Source organism: Dysidea avara, chromosome 11 (genome assembly GCF_963678975.1).
Source record: "Dysidea avara chromosome 11, odDysAvar1.4, whole genome shotgun sequence".
NCBI lineage: Eukaryota > Metazoa > Porifera > Demospongiae > Dictyoceratida > Dysideidae > Dysidea > Dysidea avara.
In genome coordinates this window covers 16,609,906-16,621,036 of record NC_089282.1, presented here as the reverse complement: position 1 = coordinate 16,621,036, position 11,131 = coordinate 16,609,906, and the positions used below count along the sequence as shown (strand labels likewise).

General features: G+C 37.2%; 1 protein-coding gene across 1 annotated transcript; it reads left to right on the top strand.

The window, feature by feature from the left end:
* The first annotated feature begins 44 nt into the window (after positions 1 to 44).
* LOC136238743 (putative methyltransferase NSUN7) lies at positions 45 to 10,750 on the top strand. Its single transcript, XM_066029316.1, has 11 exons — positions 45 to 530; positions 869 to 927; positions 1,007 to 1,480; positions 1,538 to 1,625; positions 4,936 to 5,049; positions 5,120 to 5,260; positions 5,965 to 6,069; positions 9,892 to 10,092; positions 10,149 to 10,192; positions 10,241 to 10,351; positions 10,412 to 10,750. Exons 1-11 carry the CDS (start codon positions 164 to 166, stop codon positions 10,526 to 10,528), a joined length of 1,821 nt encoding a protein of 606 aa, XP_065885388.1. The 5' UTR covers positions 45 to 163; the 3' UTR covers positions 10,529 to 10,750.
* Positions 10,751 to 11,131: the final 381 nt, after the last annotated feature.

The window sequence follows — 11,131 nt, the reverse complement described above, 5'->3', positions numbered from 1 at the left end:
TATGGTGCGTTTCAAATAGAATATAGTTTGAGGCGTTTTAAATAGAATTTAAATTTGGGGTGAGTATTTATTAGAGTTTGGTGTTACTATAGTAACAAGTGATAGAAGTAAACAACCCTATCAACTCCTGAGTACTGTTAATCAGCCACAACTACTCGTATCCATGGCTTCATCCGCAGCTAATTCTGCGTGTGGCATTAAGCTCGAGGTCAAGCTTAGCTCCAAGCAGTCGCGTAGATCGCTCCATCGTCCAGTCAGCCCCTACGAGCGCGAGAAGAGCCCGGTGTCACCGAACATGGAGAACAATTCATTGCTAGATAACTCTGAGATCAAGTCCCTGCTAGCATCGGTACAAGAATTACGTCACAAGAAGCACATTCTTAATCCAGTGTTCCTGCTCTACTTGGATGCCTGTAAAATCTACTCCGCGGTAATTAGGGGGTACAACCCCCCACGTGGATTCGTCAGCGACATCAAAGATGGTGAAACAAAGCTGCAGATCTGCTCCCTTGTGTTTGAAGCTGTCCAACGTACGTCATAAATTTCACTAGGTTTCGTTTATAGCCGGCTATATCTGGGTTCGGGTCACAGTTGGGTGGGATACAAATCAGCTATACTATTAACCTTTGATAAATTGGATATTTTAGCATTTCATTAATAGTTCAAATTCTACATGGTCTTCATGTGATATTTGTCAGTAGTTTATTCAATGCCTGGTGGTTATATTATGCATACCTGACTAATGTGTTTGTACTCATTACCTGGCCTGACTATGCTGCCACTCCAAAATATTTGCTAACTACTTACTTAGAGGGGCTGTTGTATAGCTGATGCTGTATGCTCACTCTGCATTTTGTTCATCTTACAGATGTGCAGGTTGTCCGTCACTGGTTGGAAGAGAGTGGCATATATGATAAATACTTTGAGGTTAGTTGCAGATTAAACATATAACTTTGTATGCTGGTGGAAATCACATAGTATACATGCTCAATTTTCTTCTTTGTAGCTACACAGCCATGAGTATCTAGTGGAGCTGATGGCTTATGATTTGCAGAGACTAAAGTTTAACATGCCACCGCCTCATTCCAGTAATGAGAATGTACCATCTGAAGTTAGAGCAGTGTCTAGCATATTGTGGGCACATCGTACCAAACTGAGTGCTTCTTTAGCTAGAATGAGGATAGAGCAAAATGCTCAGAGCATCCAACATCTTCTACCTGAGAGAGAAAGGAAAAGATGGGAAGCATGGAAGACCGATCCTTGTTATGCACGAATTACTACACCTGACATTAAAGATAAAGTTATAGCAGATTTGGTGACATCTAAACTGACACAAGTAGATGAGCTTACCAATGAACAGTCTAAAGCATTTTGTGTGCTAGGAACAAACAAAGATGTATTAGCATTCTCACCAGATTGTAGGGAAATGTTACATAGCAACAGTAACCAAGCTGTCACTAGCAACCAACTTGTTATTCAGGTTATAGCATCCTGTTTATCATTTCTTATCATCCTTACTCTATTTTTTTATTATTAGGACTTGGAGAGTGTTAGGTTTGCTGAATGTATTGGGAAGATGGTCAGTACTAGTAGAGGAGATATCATCATAACGAATCTGTGGTCAGGTGAGTAATATATGGCTGTACTTTCCCCTTTGTCTTCTGCATCAGAGCTACTTTATCAATGAGCATTAATTCTTTATACGCCTTTACTGCAAATTCTTGAGTGCTTTAACAGATTTTCATTTATTAGCACATCATACTGTTTAAGCAGACATTAAGGAATGATTCATTGAGAGGTTGCTAGTGTTAACTGCTAAATCTGTGGTGGGTGGGTGGGTGTGAAGCCTGCTATATGTCATACTTGTGAATGTCCGATTCATTGTATAACTTTGTGAATGTTTCATTAGAGTGTTTATATTCACTGTCTATTTAATGAATTGAGCACAGAGAATTACACCAGCCAGCCACTAGATATTAACTTGAAGGACAGCTTGAATGGACTGGTAAATTATGGACAATGGCTTTTATACTCTAATAGAACAGTCACCTCTACTCTAATAGAGCAATCTTAAGTGCTTCCTAAATACTCTACGAATTCCTTTCCTCCCAGTTTATAAACTGTGTTTCTTATCGCTATGCAAGTCTACTCTACGTAAGTCTCACCACACCTTTCCATCTTGTTTCTAACACTATTCCTACGCTCTTTTTATTTAATTTATGACATATGGTAGTGCATTGTGAGGAAGAACTGGCAAAAAAAATGGTATTTTCACTTAATTATAGATCTGTTTTCCCTTCCACATGGCAATTTGAACAAAACTATCCCATACATGCCTGACACATGCATGAACCCTTAGAGCTTACAAAACTCCCAAAAATTGTATCTTTGTTCAGACTCAACACATTAATTATAAATTCTTTATACCTGTGATGTGGTTTAATCAACGGAAATTACATTTGATGACTTCACTACTGTATTCATGTTAGTAGATTTTGTCTGGTATAAACCATGGAATTTTAAGTTACAATGATATCGACAAGATGGTGATTTGGGAATCCACCTACTTAAAATCCTTGACAATTTTATACCATTAATGGTATTACATAATACATGACACGTACACGTAATACCAAGAGTTCATAGTAGATAATACTGAGGAGAGTATCCTACTCTCATATACCCCTGTAGAAAGGCGTATTGTGAAGTTATTACGTAACGCTTCTAGGCTCTTCCGTTTCTCTTTGTATAATTAATGATATCATTAACTGAACATGATATCGATTGAACGCATGCCTAACAATGTTGCTAGCAACCGAACTAACTCTAGCTTTCAGCGTTTCTCACCAAACTACAAGCGTGTCTTTATTGGGTTTAGACAATTGCATAAGCATTTCTTGCCAGGCCATTCACGTCGCGAGTGTGGAATGGTACTAACAATTCTGGCACTTTTATGGCTGCTCATATGTCACAAATCACAACACCTTGTCGTTACGTCATAACTCCACGATGTGCCCTTCTACAGGGGTACATGAGAGTAGGATACTTTCCTCAGTATATGTATATTATGAACTCTTGGTATTACCAAGAGTTCATAATATAGTAGTGGGAGAGAGTGTCTAACTGAAATACTTCCATGGAACACACTGTGTTAAGTTACACCTGAGTCCGTTCAAAGAATAAAGACTTGACCATATCAGCACCAATTAACGCTAATCAACAGTTCTATATCACCAGTGGAGGTATTGATTTAATCAAAGAGAAACTTAACCCAGTGTGTTTGTACAGGCTATATTGACAGTAGGACACTCTCCCTCACTGCTATATTATGAACTCCTGGTATTACGCAGGGGCGGATCCAGGGGGGGGGCTTTGGGGGCTGAAGCCCCCCCCCCCCTTCATATTTAGGCTTTACTTGATCAATATACTGAGTATTATAATGAAATTTTGTCTTAGCATAATTATATGATCACTAATAATACTCATAAAACCACCTTATAAACATCTTTCCAAGGTATTATCAGTGGATTTATGCTTTATGCAACAAGGACCCGGATCAGCATTGGAGGTGTACAAGATCGAGATACTCTAATAGAGCAGTCAGCTAACTACTCTAATAGAACATTCACTAGAAACATGTAGTTGGTTCTGTTATGGAATTTTTCCAAATCTGCCTGCACCTATACATACAATGAAGTGCATTGGTCTGTTTAAAGGGCTTCATTCATCTACTTGTGTAGTTAATATGTATGGCAATACTTAATTTGCTCTCAGATTCAATCTTGTATTGTTCAAATTTCAAAATTTTCCACCTTCAACATTCTTATTCTAACATGCACCTATTCAGTGTTGTGCAATTGTGAGAGGGGTACATCATGTACTTGGTTGTCTGTACCTACCCAAACTTTTCCATTAGCAAAATGCTTCAGAGAGCCACACCTATAATCTAAAGGCAGTATATAAAATATCTACAGGTATGAATTTTATGTGGAAATGTCTCCAAATTGCAGTATTTTAGCATCTATTTTTCAAAATTTTCCTGGGGGGGGCATGCCCCCAGACCCCCCTAGTTCCAGCATGCTTCACACACCTATACCCAAGAGATTAGTACCTTGAGTTAGCCCCCCCCCCCCTTTTATAAATCCTAGATCCACCCCTGTTATGTATTATATTATTATGTATATAATACGTGATACGTAATATGTAATGTGTATTACATATTATGATCTGTAATGTGTATTACATAGTAGTTCTTGCAGAATTACTTCATTAGTGGGGTTGAGATACTCTAGTAGAGCAGTCACCACAGGGTAAAAATGGTGTGCAAAAATGTCGAAAAAGAAACTTACCTGTAGGGTTCAAACCAGGGATCTCCTTACCAAACATCTGCATCCTTAACCACTGAAAGCTGCTATTAACTTACTTAATTTCTACTTTTATAAATGAAAATTCTTTAAATCTGGCTATTAGTAAACATATCTACCAATGGAAGTTCTATATTGTTCTAGAACATTCTATGTGTGTTCTATTAAAAGTCCTTTAATAGTGTGCGCTCTATTAGAGTGTTACAATAATAATACCAAATATTGAAATAAACCATCCAATACAATTATAATTCTATCTTCAACAATCATCATTGTCTCTGTATAGATGTGTGTAAAACAAACCCCAGAGTCAGCTTTTGAGGCCTTATAAAGTACAAAAAGAAGTCAATAAAAACAGCCAACAATGGTGTGGCCTTCAAAAGCTTGGGTAAAAAAAGCTGTGAGATGATAATAAATTTAAAAAACAGCTGCGTTATTGAAATTATTAGCATTAACATCATTGCAGCCATTTCTTGGCCGCCACATTAGGATTTTGATTACTGCATCATTTATTTCACAGCACAGCTGTTTTAAATTTGTGTGGATATTACTTGTTTGTACAATTTTGCAGGTGTCACTGTGTTGCACATAGCCAGCTTGACAGAGCATAACGTGATTGTGTACGGAGTGACTCCTCTACAGAGTGCCCGACTAGAAGAGAAGATTTCACAACTAAATTTGAACAGTATCCTTTCAATAAATGATGAATCCACAAACTTTTTCTTTAAGTTGTTAGGTATCCTTAATTTATCCAGACATTTTTCTTGTTGATCAACCATTTACTGAGGCATCAGCACAAGATCCATTACTGGAGAAAGCCTCCGTAGTATTGTGTTGTCCAATATCTACTCTATCAGCTGTCAACAATCCAGTAGATTACCTATTACAAGAAGGAGGTTAGCTACACTACTATAGAATGTACTTGTTGAGCCAAACCCTCAAAAACATTTAATAACTCAAGGATGGAATAACACAAGTTCTTGAATTTGGCTCATTTGTAATACTGTTTGACCTGCTAAAATTTTTCAAAATCTTTTTGTTCAAATGTACTGATGGTCAATCAAAGATTTCATATGGGGAAGCTTTTCCCAAGCTTGTAATGGAGCCAACTGCACATGACTACTCTTGACACCTTTACTGTCATCATTCATCATCTGGTTGGCTGAAATGATAAATTTTTTGACAACTAAAAATAAAGCTGTTTTCTCACAACTTGCATTGTACATAGTCTATTAAGCCACAGTGCATGGTAATAGCTCAATTTGTGTATGAGGACAAGACGAACTCTTTAATTTGTCAACCTGCATGGCTCTTATAGTATTTTTGGCCGGTAGGCCTGATTAACCTTAGAACATAAAAGTCTTAGTAATTAGAGCTGTGGCATTCTGGTTCCAGCTGCATTTACAGACATCTTCTTGTCCCTTGTGGAATAATGCCAAAGATTTTTTATGAACGTGTAGGGGTCCTCAAATGGCTTTTAAAACTAGATAATAATTCAGTTGGTGAAGCCAAGTGTTTTTTAATAGGTGGGCAGCTTCTATGTGACATTTTTGCTATTGTTGTACACAATTACATAATGTGTGTTGTGTTCAAATTACAGGTGATGATATTACAGCATTATTGCTTGCCCCAGTGGGTGGCTGCAAGATCAGTTACAAAACAATGCAAGTGGAGCAGACAGCCACTCTACTGCATGCCTTGAAATGTGAGCCTCACGCTAACTACATTAACACTGTACTGTATATCATATGGGTTCAACAAAGGTATGCCGGTTTTAAATTTTCATCCATTTTTAAGCAAAACACAATTAGTAACTTAGCAATCTATTTTTAAGACATGGTACACCGATGGCTGCTAATTACAAGCCACTGAGGTACATCACTTGTTATGGGATGGTTTATATATAGACTTGTACACCACCAATAGATTATACAGTAAGTGTTTCTCCATATAATAACACTTACAATAATATGATACATGTGTAGTGGTAATTGCATACTGTATATGTGACAGCTTTGAATTTGCCTCATGGCGATAAATGTATAAACTATTATTTTACCAGTGTCTCTGTGTGGTTTGTCAGTTAGGGAGTCTATGATTTGTTAAAAGCTACCGTGTTTAGTAACCAATTGTACCATGGGAACCTTGTATAAATGTTATTGAGACACAGTCATAAAGCAACTTTATATTCTCTCCCTCAAGTATATATTCAGCACATATAAACGTGATGTCCTGAAGGTGCCTATAGGAATACCTACTTATGATATATCTAATTAGCTACAAATGAGTGCTTCCTTGGAATATGTAAGACACCTGGCCTGATACGTGCCAGCATATCTAGGTTCTAAGTCAACTGTATCAGTATTAAGTACTGCATAGTAGGAATCATGAAGGTTTTCCCAGCCTTACTGCATGAAAGTTCTAAAATCAAAATGTACCTTCAGAGTGACTCTAATTGAATTTTATACCAACCGACTGTCTGTATGTCTGTCTGACTGACTGACTGACTGACTGACTGACTGACTGACTGACTGACTGACTGACTGACTGACTGACTGACTGACTGACTGACTGACTGACTGACTGACTGACTGACTGACTGACTGACTGACTGACACTTTCAGCCAAAGTTATGTTAAGGTTATGGGCTTGATATCTTCACTATTCGTCGTAAATTCAGAAGCTACAATGCGTGCACCATGGACTTACCTTTGTCTCTCCATTGCATCCCATTTCTTTCTCCAGGTGTTGATTTGCAGGTAGCACATTATGGCTTCTGCTGTATCATGAGAATCATCTGTAATTTTTGTAGTCAGTGGGATTGATGTACTTCTTGTACTGTTCTTCATTTGTAACTGCAACATACGTACATATAGCTGAAAATGAAGCAGAATGGCCATAACCACTTTTCAGTAACATTCTCAAGACATACATTCAATTGTATAGTTAATTTTATAATGTGTCTGACACCATTCTATACTCTAGTATTATTATAACAAACAAGTATAATGTATACAGTGTATTTCATAGAAATACAGTGTATTTCATAGAAATAAAAGACAATGATACAAGAGAGGTCATTCACAGCTGTAGCTATACTAGTGGACATTTTATCCCTACAGGTGTACTTCAATCATGGTTGACTATAGTATAGCTGCAAGTGTAGACGACCTCACTTGTTTCATTGCTTTTTGTTTCTATGAACAGTACTTAACTGTAGAATTCTCGTGTGGGTGTTAGGACACCTCTTTGTAAAGGACAAAATTAACACTTATTGTCTATAGTGTTCAATGCCAAAAATTTGTGTTATATCTAATTTACAAAACAGTACATATATGTTGTGTGTTTGCGTGTAGTGTGGTGTAGTTTTTGTAAAGTGGGACCTAGTGGTAACCTTGAGCGCCTGAGTAGCTATATATATATGGTGACCCAGAATTATACAGCAGCTAAAGCTGGGTGGGCTTTGCTTTTATGTGATAAAGTATATTTTGTTTGAAATGGGTGCACCCATTTATGACAACAGCCCATGTCACGTACTGAAATTCTATAGTTGTATCAATGACAAGTGCAGTACATCTAACCATCACTTTTCCAAAGTCACACACCTTGTACTTCCTGTTTTGTTAACATGTGGCTTTGTAGCTGACTTGTGGAGGATAAGTCGCATGGAAACTCACTATAATTCTTTCTTACAATAATCTTTTAATGAGAATTTTTGTGCTATAGTTTTAGTTTGTGATAGATTGGGTCTCTTTTGTTGGAAAATTTTAAGTCAACCATCATATACGCATATACGGTATGTGGCTTTTATACAGAATTAAATTTCCAGCTAGACCACTAGATTGTATTACGTACACAGTTGTACAATTGCCTCATGCCAGCTGAGTTCAATGACTACATGACCATATATGTACATGTGTTGTTTGGACAGATTATCAATGGAATGGTATTGATGTACTAGTATATTGAGTTCTATGGTGACTAGTCACTAGAGATATTACCATGGAGAGCACATTGTCCATAGGATTTGATGCACTCCTGTTATTACCAAACAAACGTAGTGTTTGCGGCAGTTTGCCCCTTCCATCTAAAGCATTAGTGTCAAAATTCAGTGCCGGTGACATATGCTAACTTTTTGCTCTCAAGTGAGAACTTATTACCTTTATATCTTGAAAGATTCTTCTGTCTTATATATGTATGCAACTTTTATTGTCTGACTGATGGGGTTGAATAACAGGCTTTACAACATGAGCATTTGAATATGCAGCCAATGTGATACTTGTGTGTTTTAGGATCAAACTATAGAAATACTATAGATGATATGATTTTGAGATTGCATGCAGCAGCCTTATGAACACTTATTGTACCATACAAAATATCATGAACACTACGCAGCTGTACAGCTGTGAACACACCCACATGATAAGTAGACACGCCAAAAATGTATAGTACTAAAGCATTTTTATTTGATCACATGAGCAGATATATCTGTTTTATCTGGTGCATGACTCATGACCCTGTAAGAACATATACTGATATAATTATAACACTGCACATGCACTCCAGCATACACACAATTGTAACACTTTACATGTACAATTGTACCTTGACACTGTCACATAATTGATTACCTTTTGGCAGAACCTTTCCTACACACCCTAAATTTAATGAATTTCATCCCATAATCAAAACTCATAATTTTTATATACCTTGTAAAGTACCTCTTGCACTTTTAGCACTGATAAACTGTTCACTTGGCATGTTATGGTCCTTGAAAGCCTTTAGGCTGCAGCCCAAAGGTTTTGGACACAAATCCATCGGTTAAATCCGTGTATTCCTCTATACAGATGTTACAACTATACAGTAAATATCTTAGTACAAGTTCAGCACCATCCCATTATCTTAAGTAGATTAGCTGCTAACTGAAACAGAACACATCTTCTCTACTTACGAGTGTAATGTATACATGTGTAGGCATTTCCTATTCTCTGGTATGTTTCTGAACACCTAACCCAGCTCTGATAATGCCTGAAGCCACATACCTGGCTTTTATTTGTTCTCTACTTATTAAATTAGGGGTAATGCAGTTACTTTTTTCTCAGCTATTAGATATGTATACATCTGTAAGGTTTATTAGCTATACACACCAATGCATGGCAACCAATACATAGCTATCAAAAACATACCAGAATACCTGTGCACAATTTCCCATTTCCCGCAGTCTCTTGTATGCATCACACATTATCATATATCTTATCAAGGTATTAAACTGCTAAAATATTCAAAGCAGGATGTAAACAGGTCTTAGAACAGTGCCATAGTTATGCACTACCATCTTACAGTAAAGCTAACTTGTTTTCAATTGGAAGTTAAGAGAAAATATTAAAAGTAAAGTATAACAAGATGACGATAGCATATGGCACTCACTCAGACAGTGAATGCTGTTTTTGAAATGTATTTACATCTTGCATTAAAACACTTCTCAGTATACTCAACAATAACAATATTTTTCTTTTTCTTTTGTTAGTTTCCCAGGCCAGTTGGATAGTATATTTCACAGAGTCAGCATTAGAAGAAGAAAATGGTGGCATTGTTAAACACACCATCACTACCCACAGTAAAACAGTTCGTGAACTGAAGCATGATAGTACACTGAGAAAATTTCAGTCAATGCCTCACATAATGCGATCATTTTTCAGCAGTAATGACGGTTACTGCAGTGATGATGGTAATTCAGTTATAGTAGTGCAATGGTGTGTATCACTTAATTATCACCTCTTGTAGATCAAATGTCATCCAGGTATCAAGTTTCTGTACTGGAGAAGGAGGTAAAAGAAAGTGTTTACCCAATTTTTGTGATGAGGTTTTTACTCTAGCCCTTACCTCCATCTACTCCGCCAAAAGATGTTATAGCTCGAGCAGTAGCTAATGGTCTACTTAGTGGCCTTCAAACTGGAGCTGATGAAAAGAAATCGGAAAAACCTAAGGTATAGATGTTATTTTTACAATACTGAGCTATGGTTTTCATGTGTGCCTTATTTTTGAAGAAAAAGAAGGCAAGGAAACCAAGCTTTGCTAGACCTACTGCTTCAAGTGATGCAAAGACTAGATCAAAAAGTCAAGCACATCACAAGAAAAGCAGAAAAAGGAAGCCCACTAAATAACGTCAAAATTTCTGTAACTCAATAGGCGCACCATTCATCACAGCCTCCACATGAATCTTACACTGATTGGATCAATGCATACCAATATACTATACCTTATAAGTAACTCACATAGTGCTTCACTCAGACTAATGCTCATGTACAAATATGTAAAAAATATACATACTGCTGTAATTTGATTGTAAACTTATACGCATAAAAAGATTACAAGTGTTTGTGCAAGTTTGTGTAATAGTTATTTACATTAATAGCAAGTACTGTCGTCTACAGTTGAAGGGCATACGGGGCTGTCAGGTGATTCACTCATGAATGGTTGATATGTGTCTAGGTCCTTTAGTCCAATGCAGTCTCCCTTCACTTGGAAGTCTTTGCAATTCCAAAGGTCATCCCAGGTTAGGCCATGTTGCTTGAAACAAGATGAGCACTCAGTCTGAGCTTTTCTACAGATATTCCTACACGGCCTGACACGCTGACCAGGGTTACCAATATGATGAGCTGAAAATGCTTCATAACATAGAAATGGCTTCAGCCATTGAGAACACCCACTGTCCAGGAATTTAGCATACTTGACAAATGTGGTGTTGTCTTCAGGAAACTTGACTG

Bases quoted from the DNA above. Each gene is read 5' to 3' on its own strand.
- LOC136238743 (XM_066029316.1), top strand. From the start codon at position 164: ATGGCTTCATCCGCAGCTAATTCTGCGTGTGGCATTAAGCTCGAGGTC. The intron at 1,626-4,935 runs GTGAGTAATATA...ACAATTTTGCAG, and splicing joins CATAACGAATCTGTGGTCAG to GTGTCACTGTGTTGCACATA. The intron at 6,070-9,891 runs GTGAGCCTCACG...TTCTTTTGTTAG, and splicing joins TCTACTGCATGCCTTGAAAT to TTTCCCAGGCCAGTTGGATA.